The sequence below is a fragment of the Euleptes europaea genome, chromosome 13, assembly GCF_029931775.1.
Source record: "Euleptes europaea isolate rEulEur1 chromosome 13, rEulEur1.hap1, whole genome shotgun sequence".
Taxonomy (NCBI): Eukaryota; Metazoa; Chordata; class Lepidosauria; order Squamata; family Sphaerodactylidae; genus Euleptes; species Euleptes europaea.
In genome coordinates this window covers 7,733,297-7,757,841 of record NC_079324.1, presented here as the reverse complement: position 1 = coordinate 7,757,841, position 24,545 = coordinate 7,733,297, and the positions used below count along the sequence as shown (strand labels likewise).

The 24,545-nt window shown below is 45.4% G+C and overlaps 1 protein-coding gene across 1 annotated transcript in view; it reads left to right on the top strand.

Moving 5' to 3' along the window:
* Positions 1-24,545, top strand: part of LOC130486467 (pre-mRNA 3'-end-processing factor FIP1-like) — a 55,142-nt gene that overhangs the window by 19,498 nt on the left and 11,099 nt on the right. The window contains exons 5-10 of the mRNA XM_056859736.1: positions 3,238-3,296; positions 5,385-5,495; positions 8,010-8,140; positions 16,345-16,469; positions 21,657-21,762; positions 23,162-23,360. Coding sequence (XP_056715714.1) covers positions 3,238-3,296; positions 5,385-5,495; positions 8,010-8,140; positions 16,345-16,469; positions 21,657-21,762; positions 23,162-23,360 — 731 coding nt within the window. The remainder of the gene's footprint in view (positions 1-3,237; positions 3,297-5,384; positions 5,496-8,009; positions 8,141-16,344; positions 16,470-21,656; positions 21,763-23,161; positions 23,361-24,545) is intronic.

Below are 24,545 nucleotides of genomic sequence, written 5' to 3'. Positions count from 1 at the left end.
CGGAAACTCTTTTGATTTAATTTCAACCCGTTGGTTCTGGTCCGACCTTCTGAGGCTACAGAAAACAACTCGGCACCATCCTCTATATGACAGCCCGTCAAGTACTAGAAGATGGTTATCATATCCCCTCTCAGTCGTCTCCTCTTCAGGCTAAACATATTCAGCTCCTTCAATTTTTCCTCATAGGACTTGGTCTCCAGACCCTTCACCATCTTTGTTGCCCTCCTCTGGACACATTCCAGCTTGTCTAGATCCTTCTTAAATTGCAATGCCCAAAACTGAACACAATACTCTAGGTGAGGTCTAACCAGAGCAGAGTAAAGTGATACCATCACTTTGCGTGATCTGGACACTATACTTCTGTTGATACAGCCCAAGATCACATTTGCCTTTTTAGCTCCCCCATCACACTGCTGACTCACGTTCAATGTTTGGTCTGCTAAGACCCCAAGATCCTTTTCACACACACTACTGCTGAGACAAGTCTCCCCATCCTAGAATTATGCATTTAATTTTTTCCTACCTAAATGCAGAACTTTACATTTACCTCTGCTGAAATGCATTTTATTGGTTTTAGCCCAATTCTCCAGCCTGTCAAGATCATCCTGTATCCTGGCTCTGTCTTCTACCATATTTGCTACCCCTCCCAATTTAGTATCATGTGCAAATTTAATAAGCATCTCCTCTATTCCTTCATCCAAATCATGTATAAAGATATTGAACAACACAGGGCCCAGAACTGATCCCTAAGGCACTCTACTAGTCACTCCTCTCCAAGTGGATGAGGAACCATTAACAAGCGCTCTTTGCGTGCGATCTGTCAACCAATTACAGATTCACCTAACAGTAACAGGATCTAAACCACATTTTCCCAATTTGTCAACAAGAATATTATCAAAAGCCTTACTAAAATCAAGATAAACTATGTCTACAGCATTCCCCTGATCCAGGAAGGTAATAACTTTCTCAAAAAAGGAGATAAGATAGTCTGACACGACTTGTTCTCGAGAAACCGGTGCTGGCTCTTAGTAATCAGATCCATCTTTTCTAAAGGCTCAAGGACTGACTGTTTGATGATTTGTTCTAAAACTTTTCCTGGTATAGAAGTCAAGCTGATGGGTCGGTAGTTACCCAGATCCTCCTTTTTCCCCTTCTTGAAGATGGGGACAACATTTGCCCACCTCCAATCTTCTGACACTTCACCTGTTCTCCAAGACTTCTCAAAAATAATGGACAGAGGCTCAGAAATGGTATCTGCAAGTTCTTTGAGTACCCTTGGATGCAATTTATCTGGCCCTGGGGACTTTGTTTCATTTAAAGAAACTTGGTGTTTTGTGCACAACCCCAATGCCAATCCTAGGCTGCAAATCCCTTCCCTGATCATGTGTTCTGTTTATGCCATGTTGAGCACCGCTTCCCTCGCAAAAAAAGACTGAGGAAAAGTAGGAATTGAGGAGTTATGCTCTCTTCATCTTCTGTTACAATGTCACTTTCCTGTCCCTGCAGTGGGCTTATCTTGTCCTTGTTCTTATTCTTACCTTGTATATAGGAAAAGAACCCTTTTTTGTTGTGTTTAGCATCTCTCGCTAGCCTAAACTCATACCGAGCTTTAGCTTTCCTAACCTTCTCCCTACAAGCACTAGTTATTTGTTTATATTATTCTTTGGTTATAAGGCCCTCCTTCCACTTCCTAAAGGAATCTTTTTTATTTCTCAACTCTTTAAAAAGCTGTTTATGGAGCCACCCTGGCTTCTTTAGGCTCCTCCCATTTTCCCTTCTCATCAGAATGGTTTGTGATTGCGCCTTCAGTATTTCATTTTTAAGAAACTCCCACCCTTCTTGAACTCCCTTTTCCTTAAGTATTTCTGACCATGGGATTTTACCCAGCATAAGTTTAAGTTTGTTAAAATTTGCTCTCCTAAATTCTGACCTATATGTCTGACTATGTATAGTTTTTCCTTTCCCCAAGATTGTAAATTCCAAGAAGGGACATGATAGAGGTTCATACTCTATGCACAAGGTGGAGAGAGTTGACAAAACTTTTCTCGGTCTCTCAAAATACTCGAACTTGAGGGGGTCCAATTAAGCTAATGGGTAGTAGATCCAGGACAGACAAAAGGAAATTGTTCTTTACACAGCAAGTGATTAAAATGTGGAATTATCTGCAAGAGAATGTAGTAATGGCCACAGGCATAGGTTGGCTTTAAAAGGGGATTAGCCAGGTTCATGTAGGAGAGGTCGATCAGTGGCTACTACCCATGGTTACTAAAGGGAACCTCCCTATTTAGAGGCAGTCAACCTCAGAATACCAGCACCAGGAGACAACATCAGGGGAAGGCCTCGGCCTCTGTGCCTTGTTGTTGGCCTTCTAGAGGAACTGGTTGGCCACTGCGTGAGACAGGATGCTGGACTGGATGGACCCTCACTGGTCTGATCCAGCAGGGCTCGTCTTATTTTCTGATGTTCTTATCCCTGAAGGTGATCTGTGGGTAGCCTTATTTTGCTGCCGTGCGACTATGGTGGGAACACTTAAGTTTGCCTCTGGATGGTTTGGTGCTGTTTTCACAGTCGTGGACAGTGCTAAACTGAAGGCGGGGTTATGCTGCAGTTCTGACCCAATTCTCCCTGCGGTGGTCAACCTTTGCTTGGGCCGCACCACTTCAGACTACAGGAGGGAGAGGTTGCATGATGGAATGTTTTTCTCTGCTTGAAGGCTCCCTCCAAACTGAAGACTTACCACGTCAGGAAGAAGGGGCGGAAGGGCTCAATATAGATGGATCTTCATGCATGGAGGAGCAGTTCAAAAAGCAGTTCGTGCTGTGAGCCAGCATGGTGTAGTGGTTACAGTGTCAGGGAAGACCCAGGTTTGAATCCCCGCTCTACTGCGGAGGCTTGCTTGGGTGACTTTGGGCCAGTCACACACTCTCAGCCTAACCTAACTTACAGGGTCATTGTGAGGATAAAACAGAGGAGAGGAGAATGATGTAAACTGGTTTGGGTCCCCATTGGGGAGAAAGGTGGGATATAAATAAAGTAAATAAAAATAACAGTAAAATGGCATGTCCCGGACCCGTGCTGATCCTCATGTGGAAGAGCCGTGTTGAAGGACCAATTAACCTTCTAGCTTCAGTACCCTGCTTGAAAATACCCCTCAGTCGGTGCAAAATATCGTGGCTCACCATGTCAGGGAACCAGCAGGCAACCCACATTTCCAGATTTGTTTTTTCCTGTTTCTAGGGGAACTCCGATGAATCTGAATCTAAAAACAGGTCGAGGCTACGGAGCATCTGCTTCAGGTATTGGTCACGTTATTCTGTCTTCATTGTCACCCAGTTCTGTCCTGTTGGGCTCCATCTAGCTATCCAAAGAAACTGTTCCCTTCTGAACCACACAGCATCATGGGGGCACCTTCCTGAAGTGGGGGTGAACACCTTTTGGGGAGTTTCCTTCAGTCTCTGCTTCTCCAGGAATGTTCCCACCCTCATCCTAGGTTACAAAATGGTATGTGGGGGCTTGCAGGGAGCCAGCTGACCTTGAGCGTGATCCCAATAGATCTATTTGGAGGTGCAACATTTTCTGATTTCCTTCTCACAGAGATCAGGAATGTACCCTGGGCTCACATTAGTTCTCTTCCTGCTGTCTTCTCACACAGATTTCCCCCCCTTTCTTCTCTTGGAGCTAACTGTGGCAAATGTTACTTGTGCACTGATTTTAGCACTAACCAGGGTTAGCCATAAACCATTGTTTGCATTATTGACATTGTCTTAATGCTCTTTTCTTGCTGAATAATCACTCTCCTGCTATACTGGAGAAAGTAGCACGATTTCTGAGACTTGCTATGAACGCTCGTCAGCAAGTTAAGTAGAGGGATTTTATTAATTCGGCCATCCTTTTATTTATTGTGCTGTATCCTTGTCAGAAATGCTCAACTGCAACAATTCTATGTTACTATGCAGACACCCCATATTTTGATTTTATGCCAATAAAGGAGATTATTTTGTTATTGTTGTTGAGATTGATGGTTTACATATGATATTTATCTCCAAGAACAGAGGGGAATGAAGGAGGGCATTGCTTTGGGGATGAGCGGGTTAGTGAGGCCATTCCCAATGGTTCACTGTGGCTAGATGAATCACGGTTACATCTGCCCAGTGTCTTTGACATCAATTTTGCTGCTCCTCATGTGTCGTTGTCTCCCAGAAATTCTGTTACCTTCCCTTGATGCAGTGTCTAAGGCCAAACTAAATGTGACAGGAGCGTCATGGCGGCCACAAGAACGTTGTCATGTTTAGTTTGGCCCGATGAATGAGGGACAGAAAAGTCACTGTGGGGGAGGAAGTTCCATTTTCTTCTCTGCCGCTTAACTCCCTGCCTGCCTTAGGTGAGCTGCGCAGTTTGTTTGTGTCGGCCTTAGTCCTGATCTTGTTAAGTGGAGGAAGATGGCATCTTCTCACTTTCCTGAGGTGTTGAGCAAATTGCAACTGTAATCATCATTTTACAGCTTTTTAATGCTCAAAGTGCATCACATAGATTCCTACAGTTGCAAGAGCTCTGCCAGTGCAGGTACCACAGAGTAGGGTCCCACAGAGCAGGGTCCTACTAGCAGATCTTGGGTCACAGGCAGGTTTCTTGGTGCTGTGCCCTTTAGGGTTTCATAGGTCAGCCCCAACACTTGGAATTAGGCCCAGAAACAAAGTGTGTCACCTGGGAAGTGGATGGCCTTAGGGGCTCCTTGCCGTGGGTCCCCATGACAATCCTTGGCTGCCTCATGCTTGTAGGATTCTCCAGGCATGAATTTATTGCAGGAATCCTGTACAGAGCAGAGTCTGTAAGGGTGTTCCTCTTAGGGAAGAAACCAGAAATAGCTCGTTCAGTGCTAAATCTCACTGGGCTGCCCTGTGACCAGTTTGCTTCCGTCTGGTGCATTCCTCAGGTTTTGGATGCATCTATTTGTAAAATAATAATAAATCTTTATTGGTGGTGTATTGTGGTGGTTTGGCATTTCTAAGCAGAGAGGTCCCTGCCCCCCAAGAAGCCTGCAGTCTAAAATGAACAGTGGGAAAAGATAATAGAGGCTGTTTCAGGATGCCTGACCATGCCAGTTAGCCCCCACATGTTGCCAGCCTGGGACCAAGTTTCTCTCTCCCTCCCTTCCTCTTCTGCTGTCAGTCAAACCCAAACCCACGGTTCTTTTGAATAATAAGCTGAGTTGGAGAAGAACTTCAACAGAAACCTTGGCTGTGGTTGAGCAGGGAAATGGGCAGAAGGTCCGTATTGGGGGCCTTGCCTTGGGTGGGCTTTCTAAAGTGGAAAAATGTGTCCGCTGAGTTAATGGCTCAGAGGCGAAGTCTTAGCACTAACAGTCTGTTTCTCTTTCTTCAAAGCCAAGCTGCAACCCAAAGGTATTGATTTAGAGGCTGCGGGGAATATAAGCGGCTTGCCTGTAATAGAAGTGGATTTAGAATCGTTTGAAGACAAACCGTGGAGGAAACCAGGTGGGGCCTCAAAGTTTCTTGTGGTAAATATTACCAGTAGATTTCTTTTTTTGGCTGTGTCTCATCACTGGTACTGGGGGTGTGGGGAGGGGGTGGATGGACAGGAAGATGTGACTCAGAGACCTCCTCCAGAATCCCCTCAGCCAGTGAAAGTCAGTAGCAGAAGAACGGGTTGTAACTAGCAGAGTGTGCTGGATTTCCTGCATTCCTCTCGGCTCCTGCAATCCCTGCCAACCACTAGAAAGATCGTTCCTGGGATGGTGAGACCCACACAGAGGAATAGTAATGTGGGTTGGGAAGGGGGGAGCCTGCAGTGAGCAGGGAGACAAAACCCTCCTCTCTTCCCTCAGCCAAAGACAAATATTTTTAAGGCGCTATCTTCAGCAAGATAACTTTAAGCATCACCTGGGTTTGATAGTAATGTAGGTCACAAAAACACATTAGATGATCATTGACAGTAAAACAATGACGTTAACTTCTGAACCATCCAAAACAAGTTGTTAATGTCTTTTGACAGATCGATGAGGTTTTGTGTAAGTTTTGGGGGTTCACTGGGCATTTTCTTTTTTGAAAAAAAAAATTCTGTTTTGAAATTACTAGCCAAATCAAGTCTCTCAAGTTTTGCAAAAATAATATTATAAGGAGATATTTAAGAGGGTTGGATGCCAAAGCTCAAGCTGGTTACTTGGTCAGGACGCATCCCATTTGAATCAGAGAAGCTGCAGCCTTTGTGCACACTTTTTAGCTTTTGTTGAGGCAAGTGTGCCTGACCTACCCCCACCCTGGACATAGCCTGGGACCAGCCACTGGTGGGAAGCAGGGGGAGGGGGCTGGAACCCCCACTGTTAGTCTTTCAGACCCCACCCTTGATTCTGGATGGAGAGATTCTTCACCCTGGCCTGTATATCAGGATTAAAAGGCAGTTATCAAGGACATTACGGTGGCTCTACTTAACAGCCAGCCAGTGAAAGGGAAAAAAGGAAATTTGAGGGGTGAAACCTCACTGTGCCCCCCCCCACTCCATCTAGCCCAGTTAGGAGTAGGGGGAAAGTACAATCTTGAGTTACGCCTGGTGTCTCAGAGTGACAGGTGGACTAAGAAAGCCCGATCTCCCTGTTCCCTCTGGAGTTGCTGCTGACTGCCAGAGGAGCAGCAGCCTTGTGAAGCCATGAATCCCACCTAGAGGGATCCAGTCCCCAGGGAGCTTCTTGTTGAGCTTGGTGAGGTGGAGCTTGTGGAAGTGGAATTCCTCATGTTTTTCCAGTCTGTGAGTGTGCTGAGATGATTGGTCAGGGCAAGGCGAGGCAGCTCTTCTCATGACTTGCTAGGAACCCCTGACCCTCCAGGCAATGGATGGTCTTCTGGTCACTGCAGTCCCCAGCTGCTGTGTTGGAAAGCGCAAGTGGAGAGTGCCCCAGTGAGAGGACAGTCTGAGCCTGAAGAAGGAGATGAATCCCCAAGCTGACCATAAAGTCTGTGAAAACTACATGGAGCCGAATTAAGATCAAATGGAAGGGCAGGGCCCCATACTGTTAGAAATGTGGGCTGCTTGAACCCTACACTGATCTGCCTGTTCTAAGGGACTTTCCCCCGCAAACAGATGTCATCCCTAAGCGTTCTTCCATTCTTCCTCTTTTTCTGTTGCCTCTTTTTTTGTTGGCTTGCTCTGACCTGGATGGCCCAGGTTATCCCGGTCTCATCAGATCTTGGGAGGCTAAGTAAGGTCAGCCCTGGTTAGTACTTGGATGGGAGGCCACCACAGAAGCCCAGGGTCAATATGCAGAGGCAGGCAATGGCAAGCCAGCTCTGAGCACCTCTTGCCTTGAAAACCCTCTGGGATCACCATACGTTGGCTGCGACTTGACAGCACTGTCCACCGCCACCAATAATCTGACTCAGCCTATTGTTTAAAATGTTAAACTTAAGTCGATGCTTTTCCAGTCGCCAAATTTCCACAGCCCCTGCTACTGTAATCAACAAACTTATCTTATTTGCATAACCCCACCTCCGTTTTCCTGTGGATGTTTTTGAGCTGCTTCCGGCATTGAAACTTCCCAAATGATATTCACTTCAGATAAGAACACTGTCGTTGTGTCAATGGTGTACCACAGTAGTTTCTTGCTATTTTCTACTGTGCCAAGTCCAGGATTAATTTCCCTGCACTAGCTTTAAATTCTTTAGGAACAATGTGCAGACTTGAGAACAGATCTCCGTATGTAGGAGCATGAGGTGGTGGAATAGACTGTGGCAATTCAGGAGGGAGACCAATTAATTGATTGAGAATGTTTAAAAAGTCACTACAAGTAGAAAATGACATTTTAGCATCATCCTATTAAGTTTCCACTTGCTTAGGCTCTGCCTGTTTCCCTCCTGTGTCTTAACACAAGGGATTTTTAAAGTGTTTTTCCTCTACAAACTGTAACAGTACAGACCATGCTGTAACAGTACACCCATTCTTCTTTAACTCAGCCCTCGGGCCACTTCCCCTTCCTCACCTTTCCTGCTTGTTCCCAGGTGCTGACCTCTCTGACTATTTCAACTATGGGTTCAACGAGGAAACGTGGAAAGCCTACTGTGAGAAGCAGCGTCGGCTTCAGCTAGGCCTGGAGCCCTCGGCCCCTGTCAACACAGAGAATAAGATCATGGTAAGAAGAGAAGCTGGAGGCAGCCAGTCCGGAGGGGTTTTGTTTCCAATCCTCACTGGCTAAGAAGTGCGCGGGCTCACTTGGCGCATAGGGGATCACTGGCTTACAGATTTGAAAGTGGTGTAGCAGTGGCCTGGGAGGCTGTAGCCAAGTGGAAGGGTGCATGCTTTGTGAGCAGGCAGTCCAGTATTTGACCCCCAGCATTTGCAGTGAAAGGAACTTGGGTAGCAGCCGTGAGGGAAGAATCGTTCTCCAACAGTCATAAAAGACTGTTAAAGGCTGGGAGGCCAAAATCCCCTTGAGCAGAGAAGGACGGCAGGTGCCATTGGCTGCAGCAGAAGCTGCTGAGAATCAGCTAGCAGGCAAGGGATTACTAATTGGTTGATTTGATTACTCTTGGCTATCAAGGAGCAAAAACTATAGCTAAACAGAGCCTTTGGGGCACCGCCCTCCAAGCTGACAGATCAAGGGCTCACTCAGTTCCCGTAGTGGAGAATCGTATTAATTTTTTGGCTCCTGCAAATTATCTCTATGCCTTAGATTACCCTAAATATCGGAGAGCCTTTACTTTGGCCCGCTTTAATGCCCTCCCATCTGCTCTTCTTGAAGGGAGATATGCCCGTCTCCCTTATGGACTCTACCTCTGTCCATGTCAATCTGGAATGGTGGAAACAATTGAACATGTTCTTTTACACTGCCCGTTTTATCAAGACATACGTAAAATGTTCATCGATCCAATTTTGTCTAGCTTCCCAGATAGAGATCGAGTTAGCCATGCTGCTTTGTTATTAGATGATTCTGTTAAAGATATTCTGTTAAAGATATTACCTATCAGGTTGCAAGTTTCTGTGCCAGGGCATGTGTAATAAGGCAGAAGAAGCTGTCATAATGTCTTTTATGTTAAACAGACCTTTTTACCAAGAGTTGTTGTAACTAAATTTTTGTTTTACTTGATCAAATACTAGACATTTTTAATTATTTATTATATTTCTTTTTGTGTAAGCTGGTCTTTGACCGTAATAAATAAATGATGATGATGATGATTTGATTACTCCACTGGGCACTCTGGCCCAAATGTTCATCTTGGTTTTTGAATGTCTTTCTTTCTTGATCAAATACTAATTTTTAATTATTTATAATTTCCTTTCCAGAGAAGGGTGACCAGAATGGTCAAAGGTCTGGAATCCATGTCCTATAAGGAGAGACTTAGGGAGTTGGGTTTGTTTAGTTTGGAGAAGAGAAGGTTGAGGGGAGACATGATAGCCATGTTTAAATATTTGAAGGGATGTCATGTTGATGAGGGAACTAGCTTGTTCCCTGTTGCTCCAGAGACTAGGACACGGAGTAATGGATTTAAACTAATAGAAAAGCGATTCCACCTAAACATTAGGAAGAACTTCCTGACGGTGAGGGCTGTTCGATGGTGGAATGCGCTGCCTCGGAGGGTGGTGGAGTCCCCGTCTTTGGAGGTCTTTAAGCAGAGGCTGGTGGCCATCTGTTGGGAGTGCTTTGATTGTGGGATCCTGCATGGTGGGGGGAGGGTTGGGGTCACTGGGGATGTGGGGGGTAGGTAGTTGTTAATTTCCTGCATTGTGCAGGGGGTTGGACTAGATGACCCTGGTAGCATCCCCAGCTAAAACCAAGGATAAAATGGCAAATCCTTTGGAGTTGGGCCTTGGCTACACACTGGCTTCTGTGTAGAACAGGGGTCTCCAACCTTTTTGAGCCTGTGGGCACTTTTGGGATTGTGACACGGAGTTGTGAGCACAAGCACAACATGGCTGCCAGAAGAGGTGGGGAAAAGGGAAAAGACTGCCCTGAAGTTCTTGGGGGCCAAGCTGAAGGGTACATTTATGAACGTGTGACTGCTGCCTCAAATGGTAGCTGTGCCTTAGTTCTCCTCCCGAATGTCTGGAGGAGGTGGGCAATGGGAGAGGTTGTTGTGGCATAAGAATAAGTTCAGTGCAGCATTATGGGTAGAGAGAAAGAACTCAGTGTCTTTGCTGACATTCTTTGGGGGGGGGGTACAATGGATTGTGCCATTTCAGACTGTGAGGGGTGTGTGGGTTTTTTAAATGTTCCTGCATATTTCTAAAAAAAAAAATGCAACTTCCTTGAAATCAGACCTTTAGCACAATAGGGAAGGATCTGACCTGGAGCCTGGTGTGCTAGTTTGCTGCTTGTAGGGATCCCTTTTTTTTTTTTTTTTTTAAGATTGCCAGTGTGGCTTAGTGGTTAAGAGCAGTGGTTTGGAGCGGTGGACTCTGATCTGGAGAACCGCGTTTGATTCCCCACTCCTCCACATGAGTGGGCGGAGGCTAATCTGGTGAACTGGATTTGTTTCCCCACTCTCTCACACGAAGCCAGCTGGGTTGTCGCGGTTCGGGCCTGAAGTCCCTCTCCTTAGGATAGAATGAGGTTAAAGCTTCCAGCTTCTCTTGTATATGGAGCTTCCATCATACAGACTCACTGATCTTTAATTCTTTTTCCAATGGCATTGGAATATACTGTAATATACTAAAGCATTATTTCTTGCTTCTTTATCATAAAGCATTTATGCTAGTCTTGCATTTTCTTCTTGGATGCAAAGTATATGAAAAATAGTTCACTGTACCTTTATCAAGGCTGTCTTCAATCCTTTGTTGAATGACGAATATGGTTGATATGGTTGTTTCTTCCATATTTCTTCTGACATGAATATTGATTCATCACATTTATGGTATCATCAGTTCCTCCAGCCCATATAAGTTTGCATTTTAGACAGTCTCTGGGGAGTTTGCCTCAAACTCATAAAGGTCTATCATGAGAGTCCTTATCTCAAAAGTCCTCCGTGCAAAGGTTTTGACTTGCTGCAATCCGATGTACACATACTGGGTGGTATCCCAAAACATCAATTGCTCACAAGCTTAGAGGTATACTTGCTTCTGAGTATATAAATGGGTTGGATGGATAAACAGTTGTTTTCACGCATAACATATATCACATCATTTTTCAGACATCAATACCTGCTTCTGATAATTGGTGTAGATAACCATTGTCGAGTCACCAAGCAGGGGTAGGTTCCAGATCAGAGTTAGTCACTTATTCTGGGGGGTGACTTTTTCTGCCAATTCAATCAGAGACTCATCAGGTTAGTCTCTGTATATCCTCTTCTTCAGCTGCACATCTTATGTAGCAGATGGATTCCAATACAGTTCAGATACAGTAGGCCTTAGACATCTGTCTGTTGTTTATAGCTGTGGAGTAAATACAGTTTTACTTACTTCTTTAACAATGATCCCTTTGGGCTGTGTTCCACCATATTATGTTCCACTATGTGGTTTTCACAACTCTTCAAAATATTCTCTTCAGATCATTGTTCAATTATTTTCTTCAAACATATATAGTCCATTATTCTCAGATGACCTCAGGCTGGTGATGGCATTTCACCAAATTCTTCTTTCACATCTGCTGGAAAGTAAGATCTAGAACACTTGTACTTTCTGAAAAGTATAGCATATACTTATATAAAATATCTTCATGTTTCTGAACATTATTATTGGTCTGAGTAACATCAGCTGAACCTTATCCAAATTCCTAGACACCAAGATTCCTTTACTCTATTTGGAGATAAAAACGAAATATTTTTACAATGAATCATTGTATATTTTCTTTCAGTCATATTTATAATGCATGATATTTACTTAGTAATTACACATTGGGGAACAAATAGGAGTTCAATCATACTACATGTCATTCTGTCCTTTTTTCGCTCCACTTACCCACTACTTAGGGTGTGACAAACGCTCCTGTAATTATGATCATAATTGCCCAGGTTTCAGTTTGTCTATCCAGCAGACAACTGTTTGTCCTTAGTACAATAATCTCATAATAGCATAATGAGGAACAGAAAAGTGAGTAGCAGACATCCCTTCAACCACCTGAACACTCGTGGGTTAAGAACCAAGTAAAGAAACATACATTCCATTTCATTAATATTCATTTGTATACATCATGTCTTACATTCTCTTATATAAGTACATGTTTCAGAAATTCCAGATATTTTCTAATCTGGCATATAGCATTGTATGTGTACCTTAGTACTTCAATTCAACATATCAATACATTTAAAACCTTAAGTACTTTAGTACAATCATCAATATATCTTAATGTATCTTTATATATATGACTGCATATCATACAGTTATCACATAGAGTTGCTTACTTGCTCAGCCACCTATAGGCTGTTATTGAAAAGGCTAGTACAGTATAGTAGCCTTCATTTCTCTATAAGTACTTAGAGAAATGCCCATTGGTTTAGTTGTGCCCTGGCTCAATGTACAGTATACAAAGGGCAGTAGATTGCAAAGTAATGTTACCTTTACCTTCACCTTATGAAGTCAGTCAATTCCTGACTGTGGTATTGTCATTGTAGTCACTTCTACAAGCTTTGCAAATATATAGAGCCAAAATCTCCTAAGCCATGCTTTAGGATCCTGCAGGAATAAATACCAATGGTTTAAATTGTGTGCTTGCAAAACACTCTGAATTCGAACCCACGTCTGGATTCAAACCCTTCGCTCTGTCCTGCCGCGGTCGCCAACTGTCGCGGTTCGGGCCGTTAAGTGCCTACACTCTTAGAATGTACCATTTACTGAGAAATGGAGTTATCTATTCAGCGAGACACCACTAGACCGGAATCAACGGTTCCTAGAAACTTGTTATTGCTTCTAGGACATCTCTTGAACACGCCAATAAATTTATAATAATGGACAAGAGTAGAAGTATATAAAAAACACATTTATTTACATTATACAATATATGCTTTCTGGTTGCAAAGCCTTAAAATATCATATAAGGATAGATATCATTAGTCTTAAACATGTTTATGTAGCAAGTAATCATTCACATTCTCTATGCCTCCATAAAGGAGTATTTTAGTCAGAATATACTCATAAAGTATCCTTAGTGCAATGCACCTTCATTCAGAATATAAGGTTACAGAAATCCTGTCAAAATATGGTTAATTCTTTGGAGAAAGATTTGGTTAGAAGCATCCTAACTTAAATCATTCAAAACATCATAACATTTCTGTACAGAAGACACACTATACCTTGCTGTGTCATCTGGAGTCCTTTAAAGACTTCTATTAATATTCTTAACTGATCATCATTAAGATCAGGCATTGTGTATGTACATGCTATGCATGCTCTTTCTAGTTTTAGACAGCAATGCTGAATATATAAATACTATGTGTTAGCTTAAAGCTGTTTACAGTCTCTTTGACTGTACCAATCTGTGTATGTGCATTGTGCATATCTCACAGAGTACAGAAAGTCTCCTTTCCCTTCTCTGGTCTCTTGCTCTGAGGAGGTTCAGAAGTCCCTCTGTTAAGTAGAGGACGTTCTGACACAATCTCAGAGATCTAGCTATTAGCCCTGTATTCAGGATGCTTCTTAGCATTGGTAAGCCAAATAGGCTTAGTTTGTAAGAATCCATAAATACAATGGACTCTCAGTGTTCCAATACATGGAAAGATCACTGCACTTAGATTCCCATTCAAAGAATAGGAATTCTAAGGGTCTCTATCCTCTTCTAGGAATAGAGCAGTCTCACAAGAAGACTGTAAGTAAGATATGTTGAAATATCCAGATCTTGATACTTCAAGATATCTGAGAACCACTGTCCACGCAAGAACAGAGTTTCAATGTTTTACATCTCAAGCCTTTTGAGATGGAGGTGCTACACCAGACAGCTGCAGTCTGCCAGCCATAGAACTCTAAAGTGCCAGCTGTACTGTGGCTGGTATTTATACAATTTCTAGACCCATTAAGAGTGAAGAGTGTTCCTTTTCCCCTCTTCCTTAGTCTTCAAAAGGGTACCTTTATTCCCCTTTCTTATCCGATACCAGGAGCTTAGTGGCATCTGCTCCTGTCTTATGTCCTTATATGGATTTCCTTTTCTTTCACTCCTCTGTGCCTAAAGTATAAATACTCATTTCTGAGTTACATGATCAAGTTACATATTTAATTTCTATACCATCCTCTTTGTTAGGACTATACGCATTAAATGAGACTACTTAGAAATCTGTAGCACAACGTTTAACTATATAACTAACAGAACACAATTTTAGCTGACATTGTCACTTTGCAAAGTGTTTTGTTTACATTAGTTAGCAGGTTTGCATCTAGCAAGATTACAGTAGAGCAAGGAAGCATATTACTCTTATCTTGAGAGAACTATAATGCCTTTAGGCTATATTTTAAGCACAATTTCAACTATTAATGCACTCTTAGTACATTAAGATATCTTAAGACCTTGAAAAGGCCATTTAAGATTCTGACATCTGGCAGCTAAGTCAGAAAGATGACTTTTACGCTGCCCCTTCAAGGACAAAGCCAGAGTAACTTTAGTAGTTAGCTTTGATAGAGCTAACCTTGAGCTAGCCTGTCAGCATGACACAGACTTTCATTATACATTACACAAACCTCTGTATGTGTATGATGTGTTTAAGCTCCATAAGGAATTAATTCTGCACATGTTCACAAGATACCATGATCATGTCAGGGCCTGTCATAGGGTGACCTTGGGCTAGTCACAGCTCTCTTAGAGCTCTCTCAGCTTCACCTACCTCACAGGGTGTCTGTTGTGGGGAGGGGAAGGTGATTGTAAGCAATTTTGATTCTTCTTTAAGTGATCGAGAAAGTCGGCATATAAAAACCAACTCTTCTGAAAATGTGAAAATAGGCATTCTGAAGTCAGTACACCTTAGGATTCTGACAGGAATGGAGGGAGCTGGTTGCAGATCTTTTTGGATAAAGATAACTAAATTATTTTGCATTGCCCTGATGAAGAGCGACTTGCTCAAAATGCATTGGGATTTGGAATAATTAGTTTCCTTTGCCTGTCTGAGCCTTGTCTTTTACCTGTTTTTGGTGCTTCCCCTTTGATATGCTACATCATCCTGTAGCCTAAGACCACAGTCCATGTTATTCGCCGGTACTTGCTGTACAGGGTATTGTTGTCAGTGTTCTGTCATTGTGAGGCAACTCTGGAATCCAGCTCTAAGGTGGCTTCCACAGGTGCAGTGGATGGTGAAGTGCTAGTGCGCCAGTGCATGCAAAGCACCCGTGAGGTTCTATAGTTGTTTGAGCATGTCTACAATGGTTTGGATCAGACCATTCAGTCATTGTAGATGGAGTAAAATGATCCACACTCAGAAGAAAGTGCCCATCTTGTTTCTGTATGAGTCACTGCTCTAGCGCTTCCATTCAGGAAACAGGCTGAGTAGTGAGTCATGCAGAAGGGCACTAGTGGGTTCCTCTGAGGGTGGATAATTCTTACTTTTGCATACTCTAGTGGTAACTTTTTTTTTGGTGTCAGAGTGAGACATGCATTCCATTTTAATTTAGAAAAGCACCTGCCTAAGCTACTGGGAACTTGGAGCACTAACCTTGTATAGATCTGTAGTTCGGTTGTATTTGGAATTTGTGTTCTGGTCTGGTTGACCCAGGATCTGAAAAGGGGTATCACAGAGTTGGAAAAGGTGCTGAAGAGGGTAACCAAAACAATAAAGGGGCACCTTCCCTGTGAGAGAGGCTGAAGAATTTGGGGTCAACATTGTAGAACTTGGTACAATTGTACATGGAGTGAAGAAAGCTGATACAGATGACTTCGTCTTCTTCTCACAAAATACTGGCATTCAGAGGCACTCAATGAAATACTGGAATTCAGAGGTACTTAATAGATTCAGGACAGAGGAAAGAAGGTGCCACTTCATGCCAGGCATAATTAACTAGTGGAACTTTCTGCCATATATATAATTTTGAAACTGTATACGCCTTTCTGGAGACTTCGTTGAGGTGGCTCACAAAGAAAAAAAACAAATTAAATAATCTTATAAGAACAAAACTAATGTTGGCCACTAGGTTAGATGGCTTGAAAAGGGAATAAGGCAAATTCATACAACACAGGTCCCTCAGTGGCTCATAGTTCTAATATCTGGATGGAACCTCCCTGTTCAGGAGGAGTATACCTATGAATGCCAGTTTCTGGGGGCAGTGGGAGGGGGAGATTCTGGCTTCTATAACCTCGTTGGTGGCTCCTCTGGGGCACTTGGCCGGTCCTGGGGCACCTGTCCATGCTGAAAACCTGGAACCATTGTTCTGATGTCTTGTGAGTGCTGCATTCATACTGTCTCGCTCTCTGTCTCAAATTTTGCTCAGGTTCAGCAAGGAAGAACAGGAAATACAGAAAAAGAACCAGAGAACAATATTGTCAAGATGGATTTTAAAACGGATTTTGTGGCCCTTGTTGGTGGGCGGATAAAAGCTGGGCCTCCCCCTAACAGGTACACAGATTGTGCTTTGAGCCATTCACATTACATAAATGTAACAGCAAGCTTATTTTGCTTGAGGTTTTTGCATCAGTAGATTCTTAACTGCTTTCATCTAGGCTTCCTTATTGTCAAGAGTGTTTTTAGCAATGCAGACTGACCTACATTTATTTGTGTCTTCCTGTTCCTCCAGTACTCCTTGTTCATCCCCCCCCCCCAATACAAAGGAGAGCCTTGTTGGGTTGGACCAGAGGTCCATCTAGTCCAGCATCCACAGCAACCAACTGGATGCCCTGGAAAGTCCATAAGCAAGACACGGAGGCCAAGGCATCCCCCATTGTTTCCCCTCCACAGTCAGAGGTACCTTGGAATGTGGAGGTTCTATTTAGCCATAACTACTAGTACCTGTTGATGGCCCCGTTCTCCATGAAACTCTACTGATGCTCTTGTGGAAATGTTGCTTCCAAAAATCTTGCCTGCTTACGTTGAGGTGACACCTGTTTATCCATTGTGTATATTGATCCAGAATCTCACGTGAGACAAGTCTAATTAAGGCTAAGGAGAATGCAGAAACCAAGTGGTGGTTTGGTGGAAGACTGGCATCCTGCAAGCAACCCATCTGCTTTGGGGCACCAGTAACCTCTTTGCCCTCTGGAGACAGTTCTTCAGCAGACGTCTGAGGCTGTGAATATGCGTCCCCATCCTCATCTCTAGGAGGCACACACAAGCAGCTTTCTGTGCCAAGGACCAGGGCAGGGTCTTGACAACAGACTTAGAAGGGGAAGAAGAGTTGGTTTTTATACCCCACTTTTCTCTGTCATAAGGAGTCTCAAAGTGGTTTAAAATCGCCTTCCCCTCCCCACTACAGATACCTTTTGAGGTAGGTGAAGCTGAAAGAGTTCTGGGAAAACTGTGACTGGCCCAAGGTCACCCAGCAGGCTGCATGTGAAGGAGTGGGGAATCTAATCTGGTTCCCCAGGTTAGAGTCTGCTGCTCATGTGGAGGAGCGGGGACTCCAACCCAGTTCTCCAGATTAGAGTCTGCTGCTCTTAACCAGTATACCACACTGGCGCTCAAGGAGAGGCACAAGTGAGGTTGGCAGGTGGAGTAGGTGGAGCCTGGTAGGGGTGGAGCCCAATAATGCCTGACTGTACATAGTGCCTCAGGGCTGGAGCCTGTTAAAGCCAAAGGCTGGAATCAGTAGCAATACTGAGATTATCCTGTCCTCTTGTTCCTAACAGCTCACCTTTAGGGCTCTAACCTTTTCCTGGAAGCTCTGAAAAATCATGGGCACCTCAGATGAGGCACGAAGACATCTCTGGTCCCTGCCACAACTATCATAAAATGCTAGTTTGTTCTTTGAAGCTTTGACTTGAGACCTTTCCCATGGCGCTGAAGGAACTCATTTTTATGCTATGGTGGCTAAAGAGAACCTCACATTCAGGTCATTTATGCATGGGAGTTTTACCTGAGGTTCGTTGCTGGCTGGCCCCACTCTTTCCAGTTGGGATCTCTGCAGCAAGCTCTCTCCAAGCTCAAATCAAGTCCTGCCCCTTTAAATGCTGCTTTGTAATTGGCTTACTTCGCAGTGCTCACTGTGAGAGAAGATTCTCCACCCCAAAACCCAATTGCCGCTTAAAAAAATAATTTTAACGGAAAAACAAACAAAAAAAAGGAGCAATCTGAAAGAAAGGGGGGAAGAAATCCAAGCCTCGGTTTTAAAAAGCCTTTCTTTTGCTCAGAAAGAGCCCCCGGGAAGCAGGAAGCATTTGAATCCCCACCTTTTTACATGCTGCTTTGTGATTGGCTGTTCCCCCCCCCCCAATAGCGGAACCTTGGGCGGAGGTTCAGGATGCCACTCAGGCGTGGGCGCATACTTCTTAAGAAGGCTGACGTGAAAGACAGAATGGATTCCCCTCAGGGCTTTGGGAAGACTTAGTCCACCGTGACATCATTAATGATCCGTGAGACTGGAAAAAGTCCCACATATTTTTCACTCAGCTTTTTGCCAAGGGCAGAAAGAGCGTAGGTTTTTTGTGGACAGATAAACCTGATCCCCCACCTGAATGTCCCACCCCGGAGAACGATGTTTGTCTGCTTGTGCTTTGTACTTGCTTTTGGCCCGCTCCAAATTCTTTTGCAACCAGGGCCAGGTGTCTCGTACCACATTTACCCAATCAGCTGTTTCAGCATCCTCCCCTTCCCCTGCCAAATCCACATTACCAACTGGCCCGAACTCTTTACCATACACCACATGGAACGGGCTGAAACCTGTGGATTGATGGGAGGCATTATTATAAGCATACTCTGCAAAGGGTAGAAGATCCACCCAATCGTCTTGGTGGTAATTCACATAGCACCTCAAATAACATTCTAACACTGAATTGACACGTTCTGTCTGTCCGTCGATCTGGGGGTGGTACGCTCTAGACAATCCTTGTTCTACTCCCACCAATTTCAAAAACACTTTCCAAAACTTAGCCATGTATTGTGAACCCCTGTCAGAAATCACTTTGCGTGGAAACCAGTGATATTTAAAGATATCTGACACAAACATTTTGCCAATTTTTGCGCTGTGGGAAGTCCCGCGCAAGGGACGAAATGCACTTGTTTGGAGAAGAGGTCCGTAACTACCAAAAGAACCGTCTTCCCCTGACTGGGAGGAAGGTCAGTAATAAAGTCCATGGCAATGACTTCCCAGGGAGCCGAAGGTGTCTCAAACGGCTTCAAAAGTCCGGGTGGTTTCCCCACCACCCTTTTGGCTGTAGCACACGTAGGGCAACTGCTAATGAAAGAGCCCAAGTCCGTTCTCATCCCTGGCCACCAGAATTGCCTGCATAACAAATGCAGGGTCTTTACGAACCTAAAGTGCCTGGCTATTTTGGAACCATGGCCCCAATCCATCACCTCCCTCCGCAAAGAAGCAGGCACATACAGCTTATTTTCTTTAAACCAAAACTCCCCCCTTTGCGTCAGTTTGTCTGGCAGACTATTTGTGGCTCCTTCCGCTTGACAGGCTTTCACTAAAGCGACCTTAAAGGCATCCGGTAGCCCCTCCGAGAGGGGGGACTGTGGCACAACTGTGGAAGGGTTGGGTACCCCCTGTAAGGTGGTGGACTCGGAAGAGTCCGGCAACCCCTCTGGGGTTGGAGAGTTCTGTACTTGGGAACGAGTCAGGATGACTAAACTAGGTACAACCCCCCGCTGCTCCGGTGTGAAAAGCGAGTCCATGGGGCGCTCCACTTTGCTTTGATACTGGGGAAGCTGGGAAAGCGCGTCTGCCAAATGATTTTGTTTCCCAGGAACATGTGCCAAATGGATAGTCCCAAAGGCCCTCTAGAGCACCGGATCTCGCCTTGCACCACCGCCTGGTGCTCACGGTGGAAGGCAACCCCTCCAGGGGCTTTCAAGGTGGGGCAGCGGAACCTGTGACTCCCCGGTCTTGGGGTTCTGCAGGTGGTCTGGACGCGTTTCCCCGACGGCATCTGCCTCGGTTGGTTGGGGAACCCCCGTTCCCGTGGCCCGACAGAAATTCTCGTCGAGCGGCTGGACCCCTTGCTCGGTGAGTCCCCTGGACTCCTCCCATGTGCGCTGGTCGGCTTCCTCTGTAGCAAGCCATCCAGCAATTTTGGCAGTGGTCTGCTCTGCCTCCTTGGCAGCAATCCGCGCTGCCTCCTCCCCGGCGTGCTGCTCGATCTTTAGTCCTGCGAGCCTGTTGTCCTCCTCGTGGGCACAGTGCACGGCTACCAGCCCGGCGAGCTTCTCCACGTCCTCCTGGGCGAGCTGTGCCTCTTCCAGGAGAAGGGCGAGCCATCTAGCCTCCTCTTGGGCGCGTTGTGCTGCTCCCAGCCTGTTGAGCCGCTCGGCTCCCTCTTGGTCGAGCTCCCTCAAGAGCAGCTGGTCAGCCTCCATCTGGGCACGTTGCACGGCTACCAGCCCAGCGAGCCGCTCGGCTTCTTTCTGGGCGAGCCGTGCTTCCCTCAGGAGCAACTGTCGGAGGTCCTCCTCTGGTGCCCCCGCCATAGTGTTGGAAGGGAACACGACCCCAAGTCCAAAGGTTAGAGAATAGAGGGATTAGCAGCCTAATGCTAATCAGGCGTTTACCTCTAGCATCCCTTAAAAGCAAATTCATCCAGGCAGGTGGTCCTGAAGCAATAATACTTTATTAGGAGCAAAAAGGTAAATTGAAAGAACTGACTACAGAACGAAGAAGGCTGCTAATGGCATGATACGGGTAGAATACATGGTTAAAAGCACTCCAGCCAGAGAAAGTGAAACAATTCTGAGATAACAGTTCCAAGGGCAAGGTAGACAACACAATAGCTGTGGATTGCAGGCTGAGTGAATAACAGGATAACAGGATGAGAAACTATACACAGAGTTAGTGACATGTGAACCAATAACTTGACCTGAAGCCAGAGCCTGGCCTGGTCCTGCCAAGAGCCCTTCTTCAGGTGACTTTAGTCAGGACCTGACACTGTGAGAGATGCCAATCTTCCTGTGGCCCGTGCTTTGCCTTCTCTTCTGCATGGAAATTTCAGCTGGGCTGAGCTCAGGGCAGATGGAAGAGTCAGGTTAACAGAGGAATGGGAAGACACGGACATTGCGAGGGCTGGCAGCAAGGTAATTTTTAATGGATGGAAAACACGTGCAGAGCTCCAAGGAACAACCGAGTCAGCCGGGGCGAATGTGAATTCAAGTACCCACGCATAAATGACCTCAGAGGCAGTAAACCTCTGAATCCCAGTGCGAGGAGGCAACCTCGGGAAGGCCTCGGCCTCTATTAGACCATTGGCCTGTTGTTGGACCATCAGAGGAACTGGTTGGCTACTGAGTGAGGCAGGATGCTGGACTAGATGGACCACTGGTCTGATTCATCCCAATAACCCTTCATCCCAATTCACCTACAAGCTTCAGTTCTGCTTCTGCAGTTTTGCACATGCAGCTGAAAAAAGTATATCTGTGGCTTTTTTGCAGAGAATCCCTCAGCTTGGAGAGGTTGGTGCGCTGTGGCCTGGATCCCAGCACTCTTGTTCTCTCTCTTGTGCATGTTCTCACACACATACCCCTCCCACACTCTTGCCCAGGGAGAAGCATGGGGTGGGAGAGAGCAATGAGTGCCGGCATGTCGTTGCCAGGCTTGCAGGGTGCCGCTTTTTGGTGCTGAACCTGAGAAGCTGTTTCTTTTGCCTCTTGTACCAGGAAGCTGGGTGGGACCATCGATGTGATTGGTGGGCAGGCAGGCACCATCCGAAGGGTGGAAGGAAGGCGTCGCGATAAGCATGCCTCTGAGGAGAACCCCATTCAGGTAAGGACTCCTTTGCAGAGAACCTGTGAATGTCGGGTTGGTGGCTAACTTGGTTTTTGGATGAAAGCTGAAACCATGGTCTGGGGTCCTTGGCAGGCAAGTCTTCACAACCACCTCTTGTGTTTTGTATTTAAAATTGTTCTGTGTATATTTTGTTAAGTTGAATCGCATCTCATATGTGTGAAGGTGAGCAAGAAATGTTGAGGAAATAAAGCCTGGATTGTGAGCTGGGGCACATGCGTGCATCAGGATGCATGTATTTCCCCAGCTAAGACTGTCCGCGTGGCAGGATTTTGCTTCTTTGTCTTCTCCTGAAATCTTCCATCTAGGCTTCTGCCCATCCTTGATTTATTCATTGCAAACATTTCTCTCCTGCCTTTCATCAATATTGGTTGTCCAGCCCTAATGTCACACTGCCTGAGTGGTCCATTTTTGAAAGAGAGTTCCAGAATTCCAGAATCTTTCAGAAGACTCTCTCTGATGAACCTAATGTCCCATAGCCCCAAGAAAGGACTCTGCCTTCACCTTTCAATCCATGCAGAATAATTTCTCGCTCGGGCACTCCTTAACACAGGCTGAGGACATTGCAGGGCAGCTGCTGATCTCTTATAACTGGTATGAATTGGTTGGAATAGCTCCATTCTCACCAGTTGCAGGTTCCAACCAGTGAGCTCCTTCAGCATCTATTTGCATGGGAGAATGAGTTGAAATTCCTGGTGTTGACTACAAACAAAATAAAAATTAAATTTAAAGAATTGCTTTCCTTTTATTAACACATCTAGTATAAGGTTTGATTAGTATGGATATTCCTTTACTGTTATAGGCAATGTTGTGAGTTGGCTACTAGAAAATAATGGCTGGCTGCCAAGCACAGCCCCACTTTGTAGGTCTCTGCCCTTTGGGAAGAAGCCATATGCAGCCACTGCATGGAGGTGCGAACCCTGCTGCAAAAAACGAAATTCTGGGCCAATGCCGTCTCTGTGATGTGCATAGTGCAAATGAAGCTCATCTTGCATCATTTACTCTGGCTCTGCTAGTCACCTGGCAGGGCAAGGACTGAAGCCCCCCCTCCCCCCATTACAGGCAATATTGTTCAGCCACCTGTTGGCCTCTATGATTCCAGCAGATGTTACTCCTCATTCCAGCAGATGTTACCCCTCATACAAGCGGATTGTCAAAACTGTTGTGGCTAAAACCTTGATTTCTTCTTCAACAAAAGCTTTATCCCAAGCCCTGGGCTACCCCATGCGGGTTCCTCCTGTTTCTTCAGCCTCACAGCAGACTCGCATCCCTGTTTGTAGCAGATGTGCAAGTTCTGAGAGAGGAAATGAGTGGGATTGCAATCCGTGGGAAGTATTTGAAAAAGACCCTTTCCTCCTGGCCTTGTGTGGTTTTAAAGGTTCTTGGGGATCACGGGAGCAAATCGCAGCCCCTGCCGCAGCCACAGCAGCCATCGCAGCCTCAACAGCCTCCTCAACAGCAGCCGTTTGTGCCACCAACAGGACCTCCACCACCCATCGGTGGTCGCCCTCCTCCGCACTTTCTCCATCCGCCGCCACCGCCAGTTACTTCCGTCCCGCCCCCTCTCCATCCTCCAGGTAGGTGCTGGGGAGCACGGGCAGTTTACTGATGTAGCCAGGGCCTGAAGAGCCCTCTGAAATCCCTCATGGCTCTCTGCAGGAAGCCAGTCAGGAGAGAGTTGGGTGGGTGTCCTAGGGCCCAACCAACCCTGTGTTCTCCAGAGTGTGCTTCCCTGTGCTTTTGATAACTTTACTTGCAACTCTAAAATTGGAAGCGTGCTTCTTTGCTTCCAAACTGCGCACAGGTTTGCTTTTGAATATGCAAGAATAAGACTGACTTATCCTTTAAGAAGCCCAATGCTCTGTCTTGCTGTGCATTGTCACTGTGGGTATACCTCTGAACTGGAAGATGTTAATCCAGAGCTGTGACTCATTCAGATATGCAAAGGGCAGGCTCCTCTGAGGGTAGGTAATTCCATAGTGTATCTGAATAAAACAGCCAGTCGAGATAAGCAGTAGAATTACCTGGCCTTCGAGGAGGCTGTTTGGAAGGAAGCAAAATCAGAGCAGTGACTCATACAGAGTTACATCAGGCAGCCTCCACTGTAGATGGGGGCTTTAAGCTCACAAGAGCTTTTAATTACTGTGTTTATTTCTCGTGGCATGTTAACAGTTCTTGCATGGCACTTGTGTGCGTCTCAGTATACTGTTGGGGAATTAGAGCTGAAATGGCTCACAGTCCCCGTCCTGTTCCAGCCAAGCCGTTCGGGATCCTTGTCTTTTGTTACTTTTAGGCTGGATTCTCAGGGTGGGGGGTGGGGGAGGGAAAGCTTTATTTATTAATGGTATGTCCAAAGGTGGTTTGAGCTTTGCTGCCCCTGATCCATTGTGTGGCTTACAAGCCAGCATGGTGTGGCTGTGTTGCATGGATGGTTCTTTGGTTAATGCAAGAAGCTGTGTGGGTGCAGAATCCCATGAGAGAACAGCATTTTTTGTCCTGACAGCATCTTTTTTCTAAATGGAGCCTCAGGCTTCAATCCCATAAGCACTTATTGGGGAGATAAAATCTGTGGAGAGCTATGAGTTTTATGCCTCAGGACAAAAATCATGAATACCTTCTCTTGTTCCTCTGCTGTAACAGAAGGGGAAGGGGGCCAAAGTTCTTTAGTAGAATCCAGGGCTGGAATACTCCGACGAAGAAGGTCTTGCATCACGGGACTAGACAAGACCTCTGCATGAGAGATGCTGCCTCTGGGACTGGAC